This window comes from Acomys russatus, chromosome 5 (genome assembly GCF_903995435.1).
Source record: "Acomys russatus chromosome 5, mAcoRus1.1, whole genome shotgun sequence".
In the NCBI taxonomy this organism is placed as follows: domain Eukaryota; kingdom Metazoa; phylum Chordata; class Mammalia; order Rodentia; family Muridae; genus Acomys; species Acomys russatus.
The window spans coordinates 60,053,925-60,075,810 of NC_067141.1; the positions used below are offsets into that span (position 1 = coordinate 60,053,925).

At 38.9% G+C, this 21,886-nt stretch overlaps 1 protein-coding gene across 1 annotated transcript in view; it reads right to left on the bottom strand.

Annotated features, from left to right (window-relative positions):
* The window catches only part of Tm9sf3 (transmembrane 9 superfamily member 3), a 47,223-nt gene that overhangs the window by 7,246 nt on the left and 18,091 nt on the right, over window positions 1-21,886 (bottom strand). The window contains exons 4-10 of the mRNA XM_051146540.1: window positions 21,021-21,181; window positions 19,833-19,910; window positions 18,737-18,868; window positions 16,690-16,856; window positions 13,896-13,990; window positions 10,696-10,826; window positions 474-613 (exon numbers count right to left, since the gene is read on the bottom strand). Coding sequence (XP_051002497.1) covers window positions 474-613; window positions 10,696-10,826; window positions 13,896-13,990; window positions 16,690-16,856; window positions 18,737-18,868; window positions 19,833-19,910; window positions 21,021-21,181 — 904 coding nt within the window. The remainder of the gene's footprint in view (window positions 1-473; window positions 614-10,695; window positions 10,827-13,895; window positions 13,991-16,689; window positions 16,857-18,736; window positions 18,869-19,832; window positions 19,911-21,020; window positions 21,182-21,886) is intronic.

Consider the following 21,886-nt stretch of genomic DNA (forward strand, 5'->3'; position numbering starts at 1 on the left):
GGCAGATTTTTCAGTAGTTCAGAAGGTTTCAGATTTTGCTGGTGATATGGCCTCTGTTGTGACTACTGCTCTATCAATTCTGATGCTAGACAGTAATAGAAGCCATAGGTAGTATGTGAAGACTGGGTATGGCTGTGTTCCAATAAAACTTTATTTACATAACAGGCAGTGACCACATTTGACTTGCAGGCTTAAAAAAGTATTGAAACTTTACTTTCCATTCACCTCTACACACTAGTCTATTTACTAACGTTTTGACATGTGGACGGCAACAATATTCAGAAGGTAAAAATAAGAGCATAGCTTATTACACTTTTTACAATGAAGATTGATGAGAAAATTAAAATGTACAAATTCTTAAACTTATAGTAATTTGCATAAACATGAGCTGCTTCTAAAGTTATATGTACATAACAGTCTTAAAATCATATATACTGTGAAAACAAACAAATAAGCTTTAACACTCTCTTTACCATTTTTTCTCCGGGATAGGACGAGGCACAGCATTGACACGACAAGGGAAGTTGGGCTGACCTGACAGATTTCGGCCAAGTATTGTACCAACAAGATTTAGAGGAAGAATAACAAAAAAACAGATGCAACAAACGGCCACCTGTAAATTAAATTAAAAAGTGTGTGGTTACTCAGAGACCAAAAAACACTAATAAAAACAAGGAAAAGACACCTGAAATTTCAAACTCACTTTGATCACAGAGAAAACATTAAGTTCTAATGAGAACTAAAATGATACAAGGAATGTACCACTAGAGATAAGGAAGATGCTCACACTGAGTAAAACACAAGTCGATCTTCCCCGCCTTCAGCTCCCACTAACCCCATCTTTTACACCGTACTTGACAGACTACCTTTCAGATTTCTTTCCTTGTCAGCTGTTTCATTATTACAACCAAGTTACTTGATTATACTTTATTGAGCTTCTACTACTCACAAGGAGTTCCCAATGCTAGGCCCTAATGTGAGGTGAAGAACACCGAAAGATGAGACTGACTGCTCTCAGAGACAGCACATACCAGAACAAAATTCTAATTCAGATTTGTTGGGTTTGGGCTCTTTTCTCTTCTACAGTATCTTAAGAATGCTAACAACAAAAATGTGCATATGTCTGCATGCATGCAGCGCGTGTGTGATTACTCTAACAAAATAACACAAATATTTCTCTGTTCATTCAAAGTCTAAAATTGTAAAAAACAAAACAAACAAACAAACAAAAAACCATTTATTTTTGTGGTGTTTTTAGAGAACACAAATATGCCCTCTTCTGGAGAGGACCTGGTTAAGCTAGCTTCACTCTGAAACAGTCAGACTTCTAGAACAAGGGTCTCTAAGATCTCTAGATTCTACAGTAGGAGTCCTCACACATAGAAATGTTGAGTAGAAACCGAGAGGTGAAGTACAAGATGAAACAACAGTGATGGCATCAGAAGAATCTCTTGAAAAGATGAGGTTCAGGAACTTGTCTTGGTTGCTATGGTACAAACTCGTACTAACATGACGAAGACATGTGAAATGTGAGAGGTAGGCAAGCATCTTCGGATGCTTTATTATAGTGTCATGAATCAAGTGCAGCACGTATACGAGGGTGGCAAATCCTGACTGTCTGCCTTTGATTCTCTTCTAAGTCACTGTAAGACAATAAGACTTAACACAGCAGCTCTCAATCTGTGGCCATGACCACTGGGAAACACTTATTTCTGGTGCGCCTAGGAACTGAATCACCACTCAGTATCAAAATTACAGCTGTGAAGTAGCAACAAAAATAATTTCATGGTTGAGGGTCACCACAACATGAGGAACTGTATTAAAGGGTCACAGCATTAGGTTGAGAACCACTGCCTACCACACTATAATAAAGAGCTCTGTATTCTCCCTTTACCATAACAAATTTCAAATAAGAAGTAAGAGAAACTGAAGGAAATGCTGCTATGTCAGATCCCATGGCCTAGGAGAATGTTTATAACCGATAGACAGAACCTAAGTGCTTAAAGTACAGGAATTCTGTAGGCATTTGATTTGGAACTCTTTTTGAAAGAGTAGGATTCTCTCTCTCTCTGTCTCTCTTTCCCTTTTATCCCCTTTTCTTTCTCCTCTCCCTCCTCCCTCCACTCTCTGAGGCAGTCTCATGTATCCCAGGCTAGCTTTAAACTTGCTATATAGCCAAAAGTGAGCTTGAATCTCTAGCTCACCTGTCAAGTCCTCTTAGGTGCTGTGTGGGGACAGAACCAGAGCTCTGTGCCCAGCAGCCAACACTCTACACACTCAGCTATCTCCTCAGTTCATGAAAAGTTTGGGTTTTTTTTGTTTGTTTGTTTGCTTGTGTTTTAGCATGTCCCTAAGTCTAATAATAAAGATTCAAACACATTCTATAGAAAATATTAACAGAGATTTCCATGCAAACATCAAGTTTCTCTTTCTATTTTTGTGTCTGTATTTGGACTTCCGGCAAGTGTCACAGGTAAGGAAGTTTGAAATGCTACATTGGTGTTGGGTTCTACCTCTCTTCTTATCCACGCATGTACACATTTGTCCACTGAAAAGTATACAAGCACTAATACAATGCTTGTGTACTACATGCAGTTAACCACAGGTGCACAAAGCACACTCAGCCTTCCATGCCATGACAAAGCTCAATAAAATACCCCATAAACACTTCATCAACAAATATCCAAGTGTTTAGTACTATTCATAATTGTTCTCATTGCTGGATCTTTTATCATGATTAAAAGTATGGGCAGCTGGCTAGAGATTGTACTGATCAGACTGAAACCGACTCCCAACTTTTCTATTCAAATTCTAGATGAGCTCACTTAGGGAATCCTGAAAATGCAAGGTAAGCTACTAACAAAAAGATGGAATCACCTCACTGGTTAAGTCGGGTTTTTTTTTTTTTCAATATCAGCATTAAATACTGACATTAAATATTAAGTTGATTCCAGAGGATATTACTGACCTATAATTCATAACCCTTGATTTGAGATTTGCATTCATCAAACTTTATTTATCGCCTATAAAATTTAGAGTTACTTAAAGTAGAATCATAGTTGTATCTTTCTCCTCTACAAGGTTTTCACATAAGGTCTTTTTTTAAAATGAAACGTAGCAGCTAAGAGTTCAAAAACATTTGTCTACTACACAGGTGAAAACCTTGAAATTCAAACCTGCACACGGTCCTCATCATTAGGAAAGTGAAAATGAGCAGAAGAATGAAAGACTTACTTCCCACAGGAAGAGCTCCTGCATCCACATAAGAATAAGCTAAAAAGAAGTGCTGCCTCTCAGTACTTGATACACAAAGATCTACCATCTGGTCAATTACAGCCAGAAACCAAGAATATGTAGGTACTAACCTATATTTTCTTAGAAACTGACGTTTGGAAAATCTGTGGTGTGTATGGGTCACAAGGAATAAATGGAACCCAAGACAGACTATTTCAGGAATGCCAAAGGAGAAATTGTTAAAGGTAATACATAGTAAGTAGACTTTAATTACTTAGAGTTTTTGGGGGTGTGGGGGGTAGGGAGGCATTTCAAAACAGGGGTCTCTATGTAGCCTTGGCTGTCCTGGACTCACTCTGTAGACCAGGCTGACCTCAAACCAGGCAGATCTGCTTGCCTCTGCCTCCCTGAGTGATGGGCTTATAGTTAGCTTGACTCTGGAAATCTGTATGTGCGTGCGTGCGTGCGTCTGTCTTTGTGTCTGTGTCTGTGTGTCTGCAAGAAGGGACAGCAGGGAGATTCGTAGCCCAGGCTGGATTTGACCTTCTATCTTCCTACCTCCATCTCTAGCTGCTAGGATTTCAGTGGTTATCATCTGAAAAATGAATCACCGCCAGCCATTATGTGCAAGTATTTCTTCAGGCCCTGGTTATAGCAGATGATTTCTATAACCACATTTCTAACTCAGTATTTTAGGACTTTGTATTAAAAATCAGAAGTCTCAAATCAAGCATTCCAATCAATGGACCCTATAATGAAAGTTTTGGTTTCTTTAAAAACTCAGTTATGTAAATATGTTTTTGTTTTAATCCCAGGGGTGGGATATGGGGCTGCTTTTAGTTTGTTCATAGCTGATAATTGCCTCATGGGGCTCAGAGACATGTGTGGTCTTTGCCAGTTGCAGATAACTTTAATTTTTTAGGACTCTGGAGGGTATAAATACCAGAACCCAGAGAGAGATAGAGAAAGATGTTTCAAGAAGAAAAGGAGAAAAGAATGCTCTGAGAGGATGCTTTGAGGAGATGGTCGGAGGAAGAAGGATGCTGTTTGGCCCTGCTGCTGCGTTTGCTGTTTGCTGGTCTGCTGCACTGCTGAATATCCTGATGGCTGAGATTGGTATTGTCCCAAAGAACCTGATGACCCTACCCAGCTGGAAGAAGTAAAGAAGTCTATGCCCCCGTCCCTCCTAACCTTCTTTCTCTCCTACCTAGTGTTAGAGGGTTGGTGGAAGAAAGTAGAGGTATAAGAAATCCCCAAGTTAAAATAGATAATAAAAGGCACGGCTACAGGACCCCAGGGTATTACCAACTCAAATAGCTAAGAAACCTGTTTATCATGCAGAGAGTTTCAACACACTAGTTCATATCACTCTATCGTATTTTTTGAGTTACTTCAATTCTATAAAAAAAAAAAAAAGAAAAAAAAGAAAGAAAAGAAACAGATTTGAAATGAAAAATGTACGGCAGAAAGCTAACATTATTAGAAAAAGACATTATAGTAAAACGATAGACCAGTATTTCTCATAAATGTAGACACAAAACCAAATCTAGGAAAAAGAGCTTTATCTAAGAAATGGAGGACTAACATAAGACTAGAGGACCAGTACTAGTTACCACCATCTCCAACAATGCAGGAGAAAGCTGCTGCAAAACTCAAACTCCAACAGAAATGCCTAACAAACCAGGAACAGCAGGGCTCTACCACCTGATGAAGGACATCTAAGACAAACTGAGGCTAACATCTTCCTTAAAGGAACAAAGCTGGATGCCCTCCCAACCTGGCAACAGTCTGCACTTGCCAGGTCTACCCAACATTGTACCAGTATAATGAGAAAGTGACAGAGAAAAGAAAAGAAAGAGGGAGGGAGGAATGAAAAATAAATAAAATCTTTATAGGCAACATATGTATCTAATTCTAGCACTTGGGAGGTGGAGTTAAGAGACTGGGAGTTCAATGCCAGAAGTAGTTACATATTAGAGAACCTGTCTCTAAATAAAAAGTTAATTGAATTTTTTTAAGGGTTCAGTAAGTAAAGATACCTGCCACCAAGAGGTCTACTCCCAGGAACCACAAGGCAGACGGCAAGAACCAATTCCTGAAAGTTGTATTCTCTCTTGGTCTCTGTAAGTTTTACCCATTTTGGAATGACTCTCTTTCCAAAGTTGCTCTGGCTTCTGGCATCTTAATAATCTCTGCATCTTACTGAGTTCTAAAAAGGTCTGCTGGGACTTTTTGACTAGGACTGCACTGAAGCTATCTGTATCTTTACTTGAAGAAGAACTTACATCTTAACAATATTAAGCCTATGGATTAAAAAAGCAATGTATTAACTTATCGAGGTATAATTTTTCTCAGCACCATTTATAGATATCACTGTTCAGGTTCTGTATATCTTTGTTATCCCTAAGTATTTCAGAGATGAAACTACAGAACTTCAACATACAAGGAAAGCTTGTTACTGTTTAGTTTGGCAAAAGACTCCCTAAATAGGACAGTTGTAAGGTCAAACTAGAAAAGGAAAAAACCATCTATTAATATACTGTTATTCAAAATTAGCAATTGTGCCCTTAAATACAAACTCTTGAGAAAATTAAAAGATAAGCCCTCAAATTGGAGAAGATCACTGCAAACTACTTTTAAGACAAAGGATTTCTATCTCCACCGTATAAGACACTCCTCTCATCCAGTAAGGCACACCCACTAAGATGATCAGGGCAGGTGGTTCACTGAGTGTAAGGTGCCTGCTAACAACCTGATGGCTGTGCTTGACCTGAGGCCTACATGGTGAAGAAGAACAGAATTTTACCCAGAAGTTGCCCTCTGAACGTCACTTGCACTTTGGCATAAGCATGCTCCTGCTTCCACCATATTCATGTGTACACACACACACACACATACACAAATGTAAAAAATATAAAGTAAAGCTGAGTGTGGTGTTGCATAACTTTAATCTTAGCACCTGGGAAGCAGAGGTGGGTGGATTTCTGTGAGTTCAAGGCCAGCCTGGTTTACATTTTGAGTTTCAGGACAGCCAGGGCTGTACAGACAAACTTTGTCAGGGGGGAAAAAAATACAACAAAACAAAACCAAAAAAAAATGGGGGTGGGGGGGTGATTTACAATAAAATAGAGGCACAAAAAATTTTAACATTCATTAAAGAAAACACATATGCAAATAAGAAACCTTCCCCCAACAAAGCCTTCAATGTGACTGAAGTCAACTAGAGAAATGAAATATAGGACTATTCCACCCTGCTTGGATGGGCTAAATTTAAGACAAATGACTGCTCCAAGTGCTGGAATTGATACAGAACTGGAATTCTTTTTAAAATTTTATGTCTATGGGTGTTTTTCCTACATGCATGTTTGTGTACCATAAACTCATTTTGAGGAACTCGTTTTGATAGAAAAGGGGGGAAAAAATACAAACAACAAACCCAATGAGCTAAACCCCATCCTCACCACTAATAGCACGATTACTACATAAAAATCTTGGGAATTCTAGTCCATGAACAGGTAATTATCCCCCCTAAATAGAAATTATTTAGTTCCTTTGAACTGAATAGGATAATGATTATGAAAACAATGTGAACTAAAAAATATGCTGCCCCCATCAGAATGAATCTCCTCATAGCTCACACGAGTCAGATGAGATCTCCTTAGATGATCCCGTCAGCATTGACGGTCTGAGACTCTCACATTCTACTGAAGCGCAGCATGTGCTGCACTGTAGTGTCCAATGCTCTTCTCTGCAACTGCTCAGAGCTTTATTACTATGATTCCAGCCACATTTCTTTTCTTTTGTTTTAAAATTTAATTTAAAAAAAATTTATTCACTTTACATCCTGATTGTAGGCTCCTCCCTTGTCTCCTCTGGGTCCCACTCTCCCTTCTTCCTCCCCCTCCCCTAGTCCTCAGAAAGGGGGAGCCCTCCTCCCCTACCAACTGGCCCCAGCTTATCAAGTCTCATCAGGACTACCTACATCCTCTTCCTCTGTGGCCTGGCAAGGTGCCTTCCAGGGGGAAGTGATTGAAGAGCAGGCAAGAGAGTCCATGGCACAGACAGCCCCTGCTCCCCATACTAGGGTCCCACATGGAGACTGAGCTGCCTATTGGCTACATCTGAACAGAGGGCCTAGGTCCTCTCCATGCACGGTCCTTGTTTGGTGCACTAGGCATATTTTTTAATCTTGTTCAAATAGGATGCCATTGTTTATTTTATGCTGTTGCGTTCTTCCAGTCTTCTAAAACCTACTCAAACTGGGAAATGATGGTGCTCTGGCCATTTTTGCTTTTATGAATTCATACTAGTTCTTAATGATCATTACTTCCATCTTATAAAAAAATTAAAGCAAATTCTAAAATATTTTACCTCATCAATATAAATCCACCTCATTCTGTAAAGAGGAACCTACTCTCTTTCTTTTCCCCTAGAAAAAGAACGTTGGGTCCAGTGTCACAAACTTCTCTCCTGCCCATATGCTATACTCTGTAAGAACACATGCACACGAGCCGATACTCTGGACTGAAGGAGCTGGGCACTCCCATGTAATTACATGACCTGGCTTAACCTCCTTCTCATCAAAGAGTGCTCCCTTTCACTCTTCCTATGTGAAAGTTATGTGATGAAAAAGAAAAAGAGGAAGAAAGGACTACACTCGTCTGTTCCGATACTGATCCCATGTTCTGTGGCTGGCTGTGAGAGCATCTTTTAAAATACTGATCCCATGTTCTGTGGCTGGCTGTGAGAGCATCTTTTAAAATACTGATCCCATGTTCTGTGGCTGGCTGTGAGAGCATCTTTTAAAACGCACTTGTTTACCCTGTCCTTTACCAATGGTCAGCTCAGTAACAGAGATCTTTAGTAGCATTCTCGCAGCTCTTCATTATTGGGTACATATTATCACTTGGGCATTCTGTTCTATTCTGATGACTTCTGAGAAGCAGTTTTATAGTCCTCATCATAAAGTGCCATTAACTTGGTCTCCATCTCTTCAATGTGGTAATTTTTGATTATATATCATGGATTTCCCATTTTACAATTTCAGTTCTCAAGTATTTTTTTTTCAGTTATGGTTCAAGTAGTCATAGAAGAATATCTTCCTAAATGTTTGTGAAATCTGATTTCGAAAGCTTATGAATATTTCTGACTATATTCAAGATTCCCCTCCTCAGCTAAAACAGGTCTCAAAATAACAAACCATCACAAAACACCCATTACCCCTTACCAACTATTTTACTCTCTAAGAGACAAAACCAGGAGAGCCAAGGCTTTACGGGTGCAGGCTGAACTGAGCACTGTTTAGAGTAGAAAACTGATTAGGTCCCAGATACTCTGCAATTTTTAAGCTAAGACAATAGTTCTTTGAAGCCTCTACCACCTTAAACCTGAGCCGTACAGCTCACACAAGATTTCATATCTACAATCCTTTCTCTGGTAAACACACTGGTAAACTTGTCCCAACCCATTCTCAAATGATATGGTGTAAATATGAAACAGCCCCCCCAAAAAGGGCTCTTGGGGTTGAAGGTGCAGTTGGTCCTAGAAAGTAGAGCTAAATAATGACCTATGACCCACTGACCTTGATCACAAGAGCTCTGGTAATCAATGCATCAATCCTCTAATGGATTAATAACCTGTAGCAATACTGGTAGCAAAGAATGCAGTTTAGTGGTAAGAGTAGTGACCTAGCATTCACAAGGCCCTGGATTTGATCTCCACCAATGAAAACCCAACTAACCAAACAAACAAACCACCAAAACACCGTGTGATGTAACTGAACAAAGGGCCTACTTGAAGAACCAGGTGACTGAGGCGTGTCCTTTGGTGCTATCTCCCTGGCTGCCATAAGCAAGCATCTCTGTTCTAGTACATCCTTTCACCATGAAGCTCTACCTCACTACAGGTCTAGAAATAGTAAAACTAGCTGACCACGGAAGCCTCTGGAGTCACCACCCATAATAAAAGCCCTCCCTTCAGCTGTGTTCTCAGAGATTGTGATTAACTGTGATGGTTACTTTCAATCTATAATCACCTAAGAAGTGAGTCTCAATGAAGGACGATTAAGGTAAGAAGACCCACCCACTATGGGTGAACAATTCCTTAGGTAGGGAATTGTAAACTGTGCTAAGGTGGAGAAAAAGAGCTAGTACTGGCTTACGTGAGTCAATTAACTCTTCTCTGTTCTTGACCTTGGATATAACTGACTAACTATTTTAAGTCTCCACTTCCTTAGCTTCTCCAACAATGGACTGTAACATGGAATGTGAGCTAAATGAACATCTTCTCTCTTAGGCTGCTTTTGTCAAAATACTTTATCATAGCAACAGGATCAAAAGATACCAGTAGGCAGGCCGTGGTGACACACGCCTGTAATCCCAGCACTCAGGAGGCAGAGGCAGGTGGATCTCTGTGAGTTTGAGGCCAGACTGGTCTACAAAGCAAATGCAGGACAGTCAAGGCTACACAGAGAAACCCTGTCTAGGGAAAAAAAAAAAAAAAAAAAAAAGACACCAGTAAACCAAGAAATTCATAGGGTCAAAATGCTTGGGTGTTACACTAACACATCACTGAACAAAAAAGATTCTACCAGAGTGGGAGAGATGGCTCAGAGGTTAAGAACACTGACTGCTCTTCTGGGGGCCCTGAGTTCAATTCCAAGCAGTCACAAGATGGCTCACAACTATCTATAATGGGATCTGATGCCCTCTTCTGGCCTGCAGGTGTACATGCAGGCAGAATACTGTATATATAATAAATAAATAAATAAATCTTGAATAAATAAATAAATAAATGAAAGATTTGCGCCCCCCTCAAATCAATTTAATTTCAAGCATTCTCTTCCATTGTCTGTAGTATTACTGGTACAACACTCCAACTTTGGGAACAGTTATAATCTTGATGGTGTGACTCATCTTTTAAATTGTCTCTTGCACCTTATAAAAATTCTCTTGACTCTAGCAACAGGCCGTGTACTCAGGACATTAGACAACAGTTTACAGTATTAACAAAAACTTCTACTAATGTTTATGAAACTTCCATGGTTGCATATTGTTCAACAAGTTTACTCTGGTAGTAGATTTTGTGGCTCTTTGTAAAATTAGGACCATAGGAACAGAAATAAAGACTCCAAAGACAAACTACCTGCCTTCAATCCCACCTCAGGCTAGTCTTGGTAACAGCAATACTTGGGCTGAAATCCGGATCCTTGGTAAACAAAACCTGTTACTTCTAGAGGATAAGAAAGAAGCTTGAAGTCATCAAGATTAAGTTAAACTGTCAATTACATTCATGAACTGGCAGAAAGAGCTAAAAGCCTTGAGAAGAGCACACAGGAGGACCTGTAAACAGGGACTGGCTGGAACTTCAGAACAGCCAATAGCAGGGGGCTCTGGGGAGGCAGCAGGCCTTGTATTATAATGGTTATAAGCATTGTTTCAAATTAAAATTCAAGTAACTCACCATTGTTCCAAAAGGAATGGCTCTAGAGGCATGATAATAAATGGCTATAAAGTTGATGAAGAAAGCAGTGCCACACACCATAGCTGGGATAAGGAAAGCCCCAATAAACATCTGCTTTATCCATCTCCTTCCTAAAAGAAAAGGGAAGCTATAAAAAATTCAAGCTACCCAGACAAATGCGCATTACTGTTTAAAATATACTATGTACTTGCAAATTATTTAATTAAAAATTCAATACAAAGGTTATTAAAACTGATATACAAATAACTGTTTCAAGTCTATGTAGTAGAAACTATTTATAAAGTAGCTGGAATGTGAACTAAATAAGCATCTTCTCTCTTAGGCTGCTTTTGTCAAGATACTTTATCATCTTCACTGTTGGAAAAGAACAATGACCTGTCCTATAATGCTCTGGTGTCTGTTTTGACTGCCACTGAGCTGTCCTAAGCTTTGGTATCCATTTGTTATGGTTTATATATAAAGCTAATTATTTTTCTAGTTCAAACTCTGTCACAGATTTTCATTTTTGATGGTGAAATTACCACCCCAAATCTTAACATTCCTTAAAAAACAAAAACAAAACAAAACCTCAATTCTGAACTTTCTCTTCAAGTTCATTTCTTCTGAACAGAAGTCACAAGAATTCCTTTCTTTCCGATGGCCAGCATTTGAAATAATTAATTATAGAAGGAGTGACAACTAATTAAAGTAAAGCATTTGTTCTATTTTTAAAATTCCAACTTCATCCTAACACTGTCCTTTCCTGTATGTTGCACTTATTCTCTCAGCTGCGGACACATACAAATGAAATTCCCTACCTACGTCTAGTTCCCTCCTTCCCACACAGATTTCACTGGAGACACTCCTGTGCTGTGTTGCCTACTGCTCCTCACGCCTGTGGAGGCTCTGGCCAAAGACCAGGCTATCCCCAGGTTCAGACTCGATCTAGAACAGTATTCTATCGGTTGGGGACAGTGATAAATAAGATCTGCAGGCCCACTACAATGCAAACCTAAGATAAATGAAATATTTCTACCCTCAATTTTTAGGGATAATACAGACAAAACTATCAGCACACAGTCTCAATCAGAATATGATCTTTATACTTTGTAAAATCTGACATTTCTAGACTTGAGCTTGTCAACATTTAAGAACAAGTACAAAACCGGGCAGTGGTGGCGCACGCCTTTAATCCCGGCACTTGGGAGGCAGAGGCAGGCGGATACCTGTGAGTTTGAGGCCAGCCTGGTCTACAAAGTGAGTCCAGGACAGCCATGGCTACACAGAGAAACCCTGTCTCGAAAAACCAAAATAAAACAAACAAGCAAACAAAACAAAACAAAAACAAGCCCCCCCCCAAAAAAAAACAGTATAGTACAAAGAAATATGACAGGATGTTCTTAACTTGCAATCAGACAAAAAACAAACATATATACATATAAGTACACTTCCTATTTTAGACAAACTTGTTTCTGCTATGGAGACTTGAGAATCATAAACAAAAATGTTTAGCCTAACTAGTGTCACGTAGAAGTTACATTAGCACTCTTGCTTCCTTAGGATGTCATCCTATATGGCAGGACTTATTTCCCACAACTGGTAGAGTTTGAACTTCTAAACGAAATAGTCAGGAATAGCTAATGATGTGTCTGCAGGCCACCCAAAGAACTGCTTCAATCAAAAGCACTTGATGATATTCTATCTGGTAAAATCTACAAAATAAGCAATGGTAAACATGGCCATCCAGGAGAATTTTAAATGATCCTATGCTCTCATTTTCTACCTCCTATAAAAATGTCCAGGTTTCTACAGACTAGGCTAGTCTTGAATTTGTGGCAATCCTGCTGACTCAGCCTCCAAAGTACTGTGGGCTTACAGGTATGTGCACTGTGCCCAGATCTACCCTGCATTAGTAGACTGCTAAATGTACACAAACATATATACACGCAAACACACACACAGTATAATAACAGCAGGATCTCCTCATGCTGACCATGCTTAAATAGGCTGTGAAAAACCGTAGTAGACAAAGGTTATTCAAAAGCCTTTTATTCAGAAGTGGAAATATGCATTTTTACCAATGCAAGTACCTCTCTGACCTTAGACTATGACGTTAAGCTTCAGACCCTCACCACACAAAGAAGCACAAGGTGCAGAACGCGGTTACCACCCACGCGTCACCCTCATCATTTTGGGGTACGTTATAGTAGAGGAGCAAAGAGGGTATTTAAGATGAAATCCTTTCACCTGAGAGACTGTTACATAAAATAACAGACATGTTCCTGAGTCCCGCTGGTCTGATGTATTTTGATGCTGATTAATAAAAGGCCAACCTAGCTGGGCAGGGCGAATGGGGTGGGCGTGGCTAAGGTTCCCAGGCTGAAGGAGAAGAGAGAATCTTGGGAAGGAGAGTGACTGGAGGAGAGGAGAGAAGGTTGCACCATCATGGGTTAGGTGGAGGAGAAGCACATCCGGAGTGGATGGAGACTTGGCCCAGATGAAGAGCATGAGCAAGTATTTGGGATTGTGGATGGGAGGTAGCTTGATAGAGATTATTAGAAGCAGATGGCATGGGATTGGCGCAGGGGTTCCACACCTGCCCCACTATAGGGATTAATATCTGCCCTGTCCCAGGTTAACTAAGGCTATTTTACAAAATAACAAGTGTCTGTGTCTTGATTGATTGCTAGCAGGTTATACTGCCATAATAATAATTATAGGCCTGATAATAACCATTATTAGGCCATACTGGTAATTTAACAAGTCCTTTGGTTAAATACTATAAGAGACACCAGACTGTTTTCTCATCTCCTTACCATTGTCTACAAGCTTTACCCACAAGCCATTAAACACACTTTTAAACAGTACCTTTATGAATGAATATAAAGGCAGTCTTACCTGGAGCACATCTAGGGACTAGGTACCTCAGAGAAACATAACATCAATTATTTAGATGTGCTCTTGTACATGTTCTTTGGTGCTAACTTCACTATTAATTATTCACAATTTCAGGAACTAACACACAAAGGTAACGTGAAGACAACATAGAAAGCTAATAGATTTGAGAGGTTATATGCATGGTATAACAAAGCCCTTTACTATCTGTACAACCTATGCTGCCCATTTAAAATTTCAAATTCTTCAGAGTAGAAGAATACTGTCAATGATTGAAGAGTCGAGAGTGCTAACTCCTGTGTTACCTCCTTGTCTAGCATACAGACTTCCTCCAAAATACCCGTTCACTGGAGATGTAGCAGCATAGACAAATATGGCTGTACTGAGCATTGATCCCCTCCTGCAAAGGCATAGAAAAACATGTATTATAACTTCAAATCAACAACAACCACAAAAATGGAGTCTGTCCCCTTAGCATTGCCTTAATATCAAAGATCTACTTAACAAAAAGAGAAGAAGATTCCACCCAATCAAAGCTGACCTTAAATGATGCCGAGCTAGGTCTACTTCTGTCTAGTCTACAGTTGAATTTGTAATAAGGTCTAAACAAACACTTCTTATTTTGGGGGCACCAGTGGCAAGCTGGCACTAAAGTTCTATTTGTAACTCTGTAAGGCACTTCCATCATATAGTACAGGATATTGTCATTAAAACAAAACAAAACAACAAGAATATTCCTTTTTTTATAACTGATTACCAGAAATAAAATTCAAGTAGGATAATTTGTATTAAATGCTACTATTTTAAGTGACACAACATGCCAATCCTTACTCTATTTACCTAGTTGGGTTTTTTTTTTTTTTCTATTAAAAAATTTTTTTTAGGGGGCTGGAGAGATGGCTCAGTGCTTAAGAGCATTGGCTTTTCTTTCAGAGGTCCTGAGTTCAATTCCCAGCAACCACATGGTGGATCACAACCATCTATAATGAGATCTGGTGCCCTCTTCTGGTATTCATGAAGACAGTGTACTCATATACATAAAATAAATAAATAAGTTTTTAAAAATTATTTTTAAAAGTATGGTCCACAAGGCAACTTTATGTCAGAGTAACAATTTCTAAACTATTCTTAATAATGATTATCTAAGAGAATTTAACCAACCTTCATGCTGAGTAAAAGTACATATATGTAAACTATTTTAAAATGACCAGTTGAAAAGAGGAAATTAGAATAAATGACAGTATAATTTGCTAAAAGATAGAAATATTTACTGTTTACCAATGCCCTACTGTTTATTTATGCCTTCAGCCTGCTAGTTTTGCAATACGTAGCATCTGTTCAAACACCTGGGCTCATTTTCTCAAAGTGGCTGCAAACTTAAGAGAATGAGTAACTGTGAAGTGCATCTCCACGGGGAAAATACTGCAGTGTAGTCTCTACTTATGTTCACGGCTTGGCTTTCTCAAAAAGATCAAATATCAAAATTAATCCGTTTTTAAAAATCAAATGATTTTTCCAAGAACTCAAACATTGTTACGTGCTAATTTATTTCTTCCAAACAAAGATTAACACATATGATCCATTCGCTTTATAAAGATGTTTGTTAAAGACAGAGAAAATAGAAAAGGCTGGTTTTAGTGTAAGATGAGCCGACTATCACAAGTTCTTACTATCAACAGAGGGCTCAAAAATGTTGGCCAGGAGTCAAAATGGCTTCTGGGTTAAGTTTGCTATCTCCGCACAGAACGATTTTAACATTCAGATCTATCTTTTGTGCCTTTGTTCAAAAATACTCTATAAGCATTTATCCTCACTCTCCAAATAAGCCATTTCATTACACGGAAAAGTCCATTGTGGCAGCCATTCTCACGGCTAAAGAGCTGCTTTGCCATCCCCGCTGGGAGCATGGGTGGTGGGATTAGCAGGCTCTCTCAAGAGCTAGCACCACATATTAACTGGTACCACAGGGACACTGTTCTCCCACCTACACCTTCCAAATGGTTTTCCTTGGATAGTCACAGTGATCACAGAGGCAAAGTAATTTTCATCTATTAGCGCTAGCTGCTCTTTAGCATTAAGATCCCTAGCCACTGGAGTGACATGCAAACGGCCTACTTCACCATTCCACACTGCTACATCACTACTTTATTTTCATTTCCTTAACACTGCAAATTAAAAACTCAGAAATACAATCACCTACATTCAGAACCAGTTTATCATCCTTTAGTGGCAGCATGTAATTTAGTCAAACTACTTCAGCTCTCCGAGCTTTACCTTTCCTGTCTATAGGATGGAAATATAACAGATCTCACTTAGGACTCATGTGCTCGAAGTGAAAACATGGAACCCTGATGTCACTCACTTCTCCATTGTAACAATGCTGACAGCTTTACCACTTTTAAGTACTGACATCCCATAAACACAGCACCTACTTATCTGGCAAAACACCACATCACCCCTTGCTGCCAAGCCTGGCAATCTCAATCCAATGCTGGGGACATAAGGAAGCAGTGAAACAACTCCTGAAAGGCGCCCTCCAACTTCCCTCCGTGCTGTGGTACGCACATGCCCCTAACTTACACATCTGAGCACACTAAAAAACACACACACCCAAGTAAATAAATTATGTTATTTAAGAAACTTTGGCAAATGGTTTGATTGCTAATCGAAAGACAGATACTGACCTAGAACTCTAGAAAATAAAAGAACACTGTAAAGTGCTTTGCTTTACTCCTATAGAGGTCTCACTCTTAAGTGTGAAATATTACTTTGGTAACTGAAATTATAAAAATCTAGCTGAATCTTTTAAAAGGCCTGTTTCCTTTTTCAAAGAGTGTTAGATGGAAAGCAGCCTCTGCCTCTCTAGATGACGTAAGCACTGTAACTGGAATGTTCGGCAAAGCTGGCAAGCTTGAGCATGTACAGGGAGCACAATTCAAAACATTAATCGTTAGAAGCTAAATCTACCTGCAACAACGACTCAGACAGTATTTATATTCTACATTAATGAAAGAAGCAATTATAATGACTGACTTAATAGATTACAATGACTGAAAAAACTACTTACAACAACAAAAAATAGTAAAGAACACCACTTACTCTGTATATAAATCCTCTATCATGGCAACAATAATAACAATGAGAGACACAGCAAATATCTGACATCCAGAGCCAATGAGAGAAGAAAATATCAGAGGGTGACTTGATGGTCTGAACACATCTCCATGCACCTGCTTCCATCCATATTCATCTCCTAGGTCTCTGTCCTGTATATAAGACATACATAAATATGCAGAGAGAAAATTAGCCCATTCAGAATCAAACTGAAATACAGTATATAGGTAAGAAATTGCAGTTGCAAGCTCCCTCCTTCCACACTATTTTTTCCTCCTTTTTTGGTTTTTCAAGACAGGGTTTCTCTGTGTAGCCTTGGCTGTTCTAGACTCACTCTGTAGAGCAGGCTGCCCTCAAACTCAAGAGAGATCCACCTGCCTCTGCCTCCTTGAGTGCTGGGATTACAAGCATGCGCTACCACACCTGGCTTTCCTTCCACACTTTTTGAGAGTTCAAAATAGTGAGGACAGACATTTCAAAGTTAAAGTAACTCCTGACCTAGTAACTCAGAATGTAATGTTACATATTCTGTGTTGAGATTCATGAAAATAAAAGTGGGGGCTGGGAGGAGAAAAGGCTGGGGAGCAATAGAAACACCTCGGAAGAGCGCCGGTCTCTCCGGACACTGCTTCGCTCTCAGCCCCGCCCTGCCACTTCACGTGGTGCCTGAGCCTCACCACCACCAATGGCCAAGTAGTCAAGAAAAGGGAAGTATAATCATACCAGCTCTTGCCCTAAAAACACAGAAATGCCCTTTACAGCCCAAGGTAAGTATTAGATATGGGTATCTGGTCATCTACATTTTTTTTAAATCCATATTTAAGTTCACCCTGAATAGCCCAGTGGTCCTTAATTTCTAAGCAACGTTTCTTAAAGAACATATTTAAGAAGACAACATTTTTAAACCATCATCACAATATGCTTGGCATGTTAAAATGTGACATTTTAAAATGTTTCTCAAGCCTACTTAATGATAAAATAGACTAGGTATTAGTATTCAATGGGATGCTTTTATTCTGTAATTTAGTAAAAAATTAAAGATAAATAAATATCTTTTGAACCATTAAACTAAATGTGAATTAGCTCAACACCAACCATTTACAGATACACTAGCCTACATCTCCCTAAAAGTGATTCTGAAATCAAAAGCTCTGCAAACTAAAGTCTGTTTCCAAAGTATGATGTGTCTTTATTTGGTGACAAAGTTTGGCTGGAGGTCACAAGTTTCTTTCATTGCTTAGGGGAACATTTAGGTTCTATTAGAAAGAATGTACTTAAATAGAGCATGATCCTAGATTCCACAGGTAACATTATTATAATTATTTTTAAACTTTCCAGTGCTGGGGACTAAACCCAACACTAGGCAAGCACTTTCCCACTGAGCCACGGCTCCAGAAAAGTAAAGCTCATCTCAAACTCCTGGGCCCAAACAATCCTCCTGCCTCAGTTTCCTGAATATCTAGAACTACAGGTATTTGCTTTAAACCTAAGAATTCAGAATGCTGAAAACTCCTCTGCCCTTACTAACTTTAGATTAGAAACTGTAATCTATATGCCAACACTGAAATACAACACATGGCTGGAGAGACGGCTCAGCAGGTTTTAAGTCTGGCCACCTCAGCTCAATCCCTAGAACCCATGTAAAGATGGAATGAGAGAACTAACTCCACCAAGTTCTTCTCTGACTTCAATATGTATGTTCTAGTATGCATGCATGCACACACACACACACACACACACACACACACACACACACACACACACACCATACAGACAATAATATTTAATCTTTAAAAAATAAAAACAGGTTTGGAGAAATGACTCAGTGGTTAAAAGTACACACTGCTCTTCAAGAGGGACCCAGGTTCAAATCCCAGAGCCTATCAGGTGGCTTGCAACCACCTGGAACTCCACGTCTAGCCTCCCCAGGCACCTGCACATGCACGCACACACACACACACAATTAAAGTAATAAATTAAATATATAAATGATAAATAGTTTCTTATTAACTATAAAACAGTGTTTGCTCACCATGTCATCCATTTCTTCTTCTTTACTGTATCGTGCATAATCTTTTCTTAAAGTTCTCATTAAAATCATTGACACTAAACCCACTAAGAAGATCACCATCATGAAAGAATTGAAAATTGAAAACCAGTGAATCTAAAATAACAGAAAATAAAGAGTTACCAGTATAAAATATCAGTTATGAAATATCTGATGGGGTTCTCTGCTATTTTCTAATCTAAGAAATATACAATATAAAGTATAAACATTCAACCAATACCTATATTAATGCATTGTCAATAACCTGAAACCTCTAACAGTCCTTTGGCATTACCCTAAAAACTATGTTATGTGGTATATCTTTAAATTTTTTATACCAGGATAATAGTTATTAAAAATAATAAAGCATCACTGCCTAGTTTTTTGGCAAAGATTAAGTATAAAAATAATAAAGGAAATAGGTAGCAAAGATTACTGAACCTATCAACTGCTGCACTCCAGCACCCCCTAGTGCTGCTAATCCTAAGTGTCACCCTCTGTTTATTGTTGAATTTCTAACACTGGAGATGAACAAGGAACATGACTAAGAGTGCTGCCTTGACCTGAGTTCCATCCAAACCCCAGCCCAGGCACTTCACTCAACCTACATGTGTTGGTGAAGAATGGGACTATGGGGATCATTAATTCTCTTTCTTGATGTTCCACGTGCAAAACCTCTACTGTTCTCTCATCTGCTCCTGTCCAAGAGATGCATCCTTTCATCGACTGGTACAGTCTGTCTAAGTTCTACGTCTCAGCATCCAGCGGCCCATCTGACCATACACATGAACCATATTCTCTAATATTGCCATCGCTTGCAATTAAAATGCTATTTTTGGCTTCCACATACTATGCTTTTCCTTGTATATCTCTTAACTGGCTTAGACCACACTATTAAGCAAGCTAGTTCTACTATTCCTCTAAAATTTCCTATCATTCTTATGACTTCAAGTTTAACCTGAAATAACCATTAGCTCTATCTTGAAATCCATAGTCCTTAGCACCATGGCCCATAAAGGCAGAGGCTCAATGTGAAACTGATTTGCACACATATGCAGTATCTTAAAACACAAACACTTACCCTATGTTGAAAAAAGGATGGATCAAGATACTTATCGAATCGATCTTCGAATTTTACATCTGATTTTTTCCATTTTACCTGAAAAAAAAAAATCCCACTTGAAAATTAAGGCCAATAAATAATTAATAATCTGATAGCAAAACTCATAAAATTTAAAAATACTGACATACTTAAAATTTTAATTAAATGATAAGAAGATTCTGACAGTACCAGAGGTTTAATTTTCAATGTTATCATTTTATGTGTGGGTATGTGTCTGTGCATCACACATTTGCATTGCTAGCTGAGGCCTGAAGAGTGTACTGGATCCTCTGGAACTAGAGTTAAGATATTGTGAGCTACTATGCAGATGCTGGAAATTAAACTGGGGTCCTATGCAAGAGCACCCAAAGCTCCTAACCACTGAGCCATCTCTCCAGCCCCAGTATAAGAAGTTTAAACAGCTTTCTTGGAGGATCATTTCAGCTTTCAAGGACTAATCACTACTGTTGACTAGCATACTGACTTGATTTGTGTGTTAGGATTAGCATCAACTCATCAAGTACTTAAACCAATTAAAACAAGAATATATACAATTTTGTCTTTAAATTGTGGTTTTACGACAACTAATAAATTTCTTTGCACAGTTATGTAATACTTATTTATACTGGGTACATATGGACAAAAAAGTTTTCAAGACTGGCTATAAGCAAGGGGTTCTTCTCTATGATCAGGAAAATAACTGGCAAAGAAAAAGTCTCCGTATATTGGACTTCCCCTCTCCCACCATTTTTAAGCTAACACAATAGAGTTAACCTCATGGCTGAGAAAGGACTCCGACAAGCTCTTACTGTGCTTCCCATCAAATAAGCACATCTTAGCAATCTACACCCACCCAGCGGCTTCCATAGCATGTCTGTTTGCCATAGCAAATGAAAAGAGAACTAACATAAACCTCTGCAACCTAAAAACGTCATGAAGACATGACTGAGCTGTCTCCTACCAGGTGCCAATGGTAACTGTGTTGGAGCAATGGTCATTAGGCCCCAAGCATGGCATCCAATCCCACAGATCTGAGGCACATCCTCTTCCTTTAGGAGACTTAAGGTAATACATCAAGGAATTTTGTTGCATCTAATATTAAGCTTTATTTTCTAAAGCTTACAAACACAACTATTTCTTTCTATAAAAATTTATTTTAAAACTTACTGAATATGACATCTGTATTTTAGTATTTGGAACCAGTTTGACTTTTCCTTCACTAGTTAGATTAACATCAACAATTCGATTTCCATTAAAGCCTATTTCAAGTTTTTTGTAGGTCCAAAGATAGTAATCTTCCCCATTTTCATCTGCTTCACCAACAATACCTGCCAAAGAAAAAACACTTTATACAATGTAATACCACTTAATATTCAAAATACCCATAAGCCAACAGTTCATTACATTTCTTTTACATAGAGAGGCAATTCTGTCGTTGTCCTCATGTTACACAATGCCAAAGCATAGGCTAGACTTCTTAGCATAGGCTAGACTTCTCAGCATAGGCTAGACTTCTCAGCAAACTGCACCATGGTCACACTAATACAAAATTTAGCATAAATGGTCACAAAGTGATGCTCAGGACTCACTCTGTGTCACACTAGCACCTCTGCTGCTGCAATTATCATCTCACCTGTGCACACTACCTAGTGTCTCAGGTTTCCAGAAATGTGCTATCTCTCACACACACAGACGCGCATGCGTGCGCACACACACACGGGGAAGGGGTACACAGTGGGAGAGGGAGGGGGGAATTCATTTACCTATCTATTCTAAAAACCAGACTTGGGGTAAAGACATAATTTCTCTAAAAGGCACGTCAACGACTGAAACTTTTTTTTCAAGAAATGTAATATTGGAACTTTTTTTCTTGACAAAGAAGGAAGAGGAATGCCCAGGTTCAGACACTACAGATTATGCAAAAATATGCGAATGTGGCAAACCCTGAAATTTTAATTAAAAATAGAAAAGATTTTTAAAGGGCTAGAGAAATTGCTCAGTTGGTAAAGTCCTTGCTACACAAGCATAAGGGC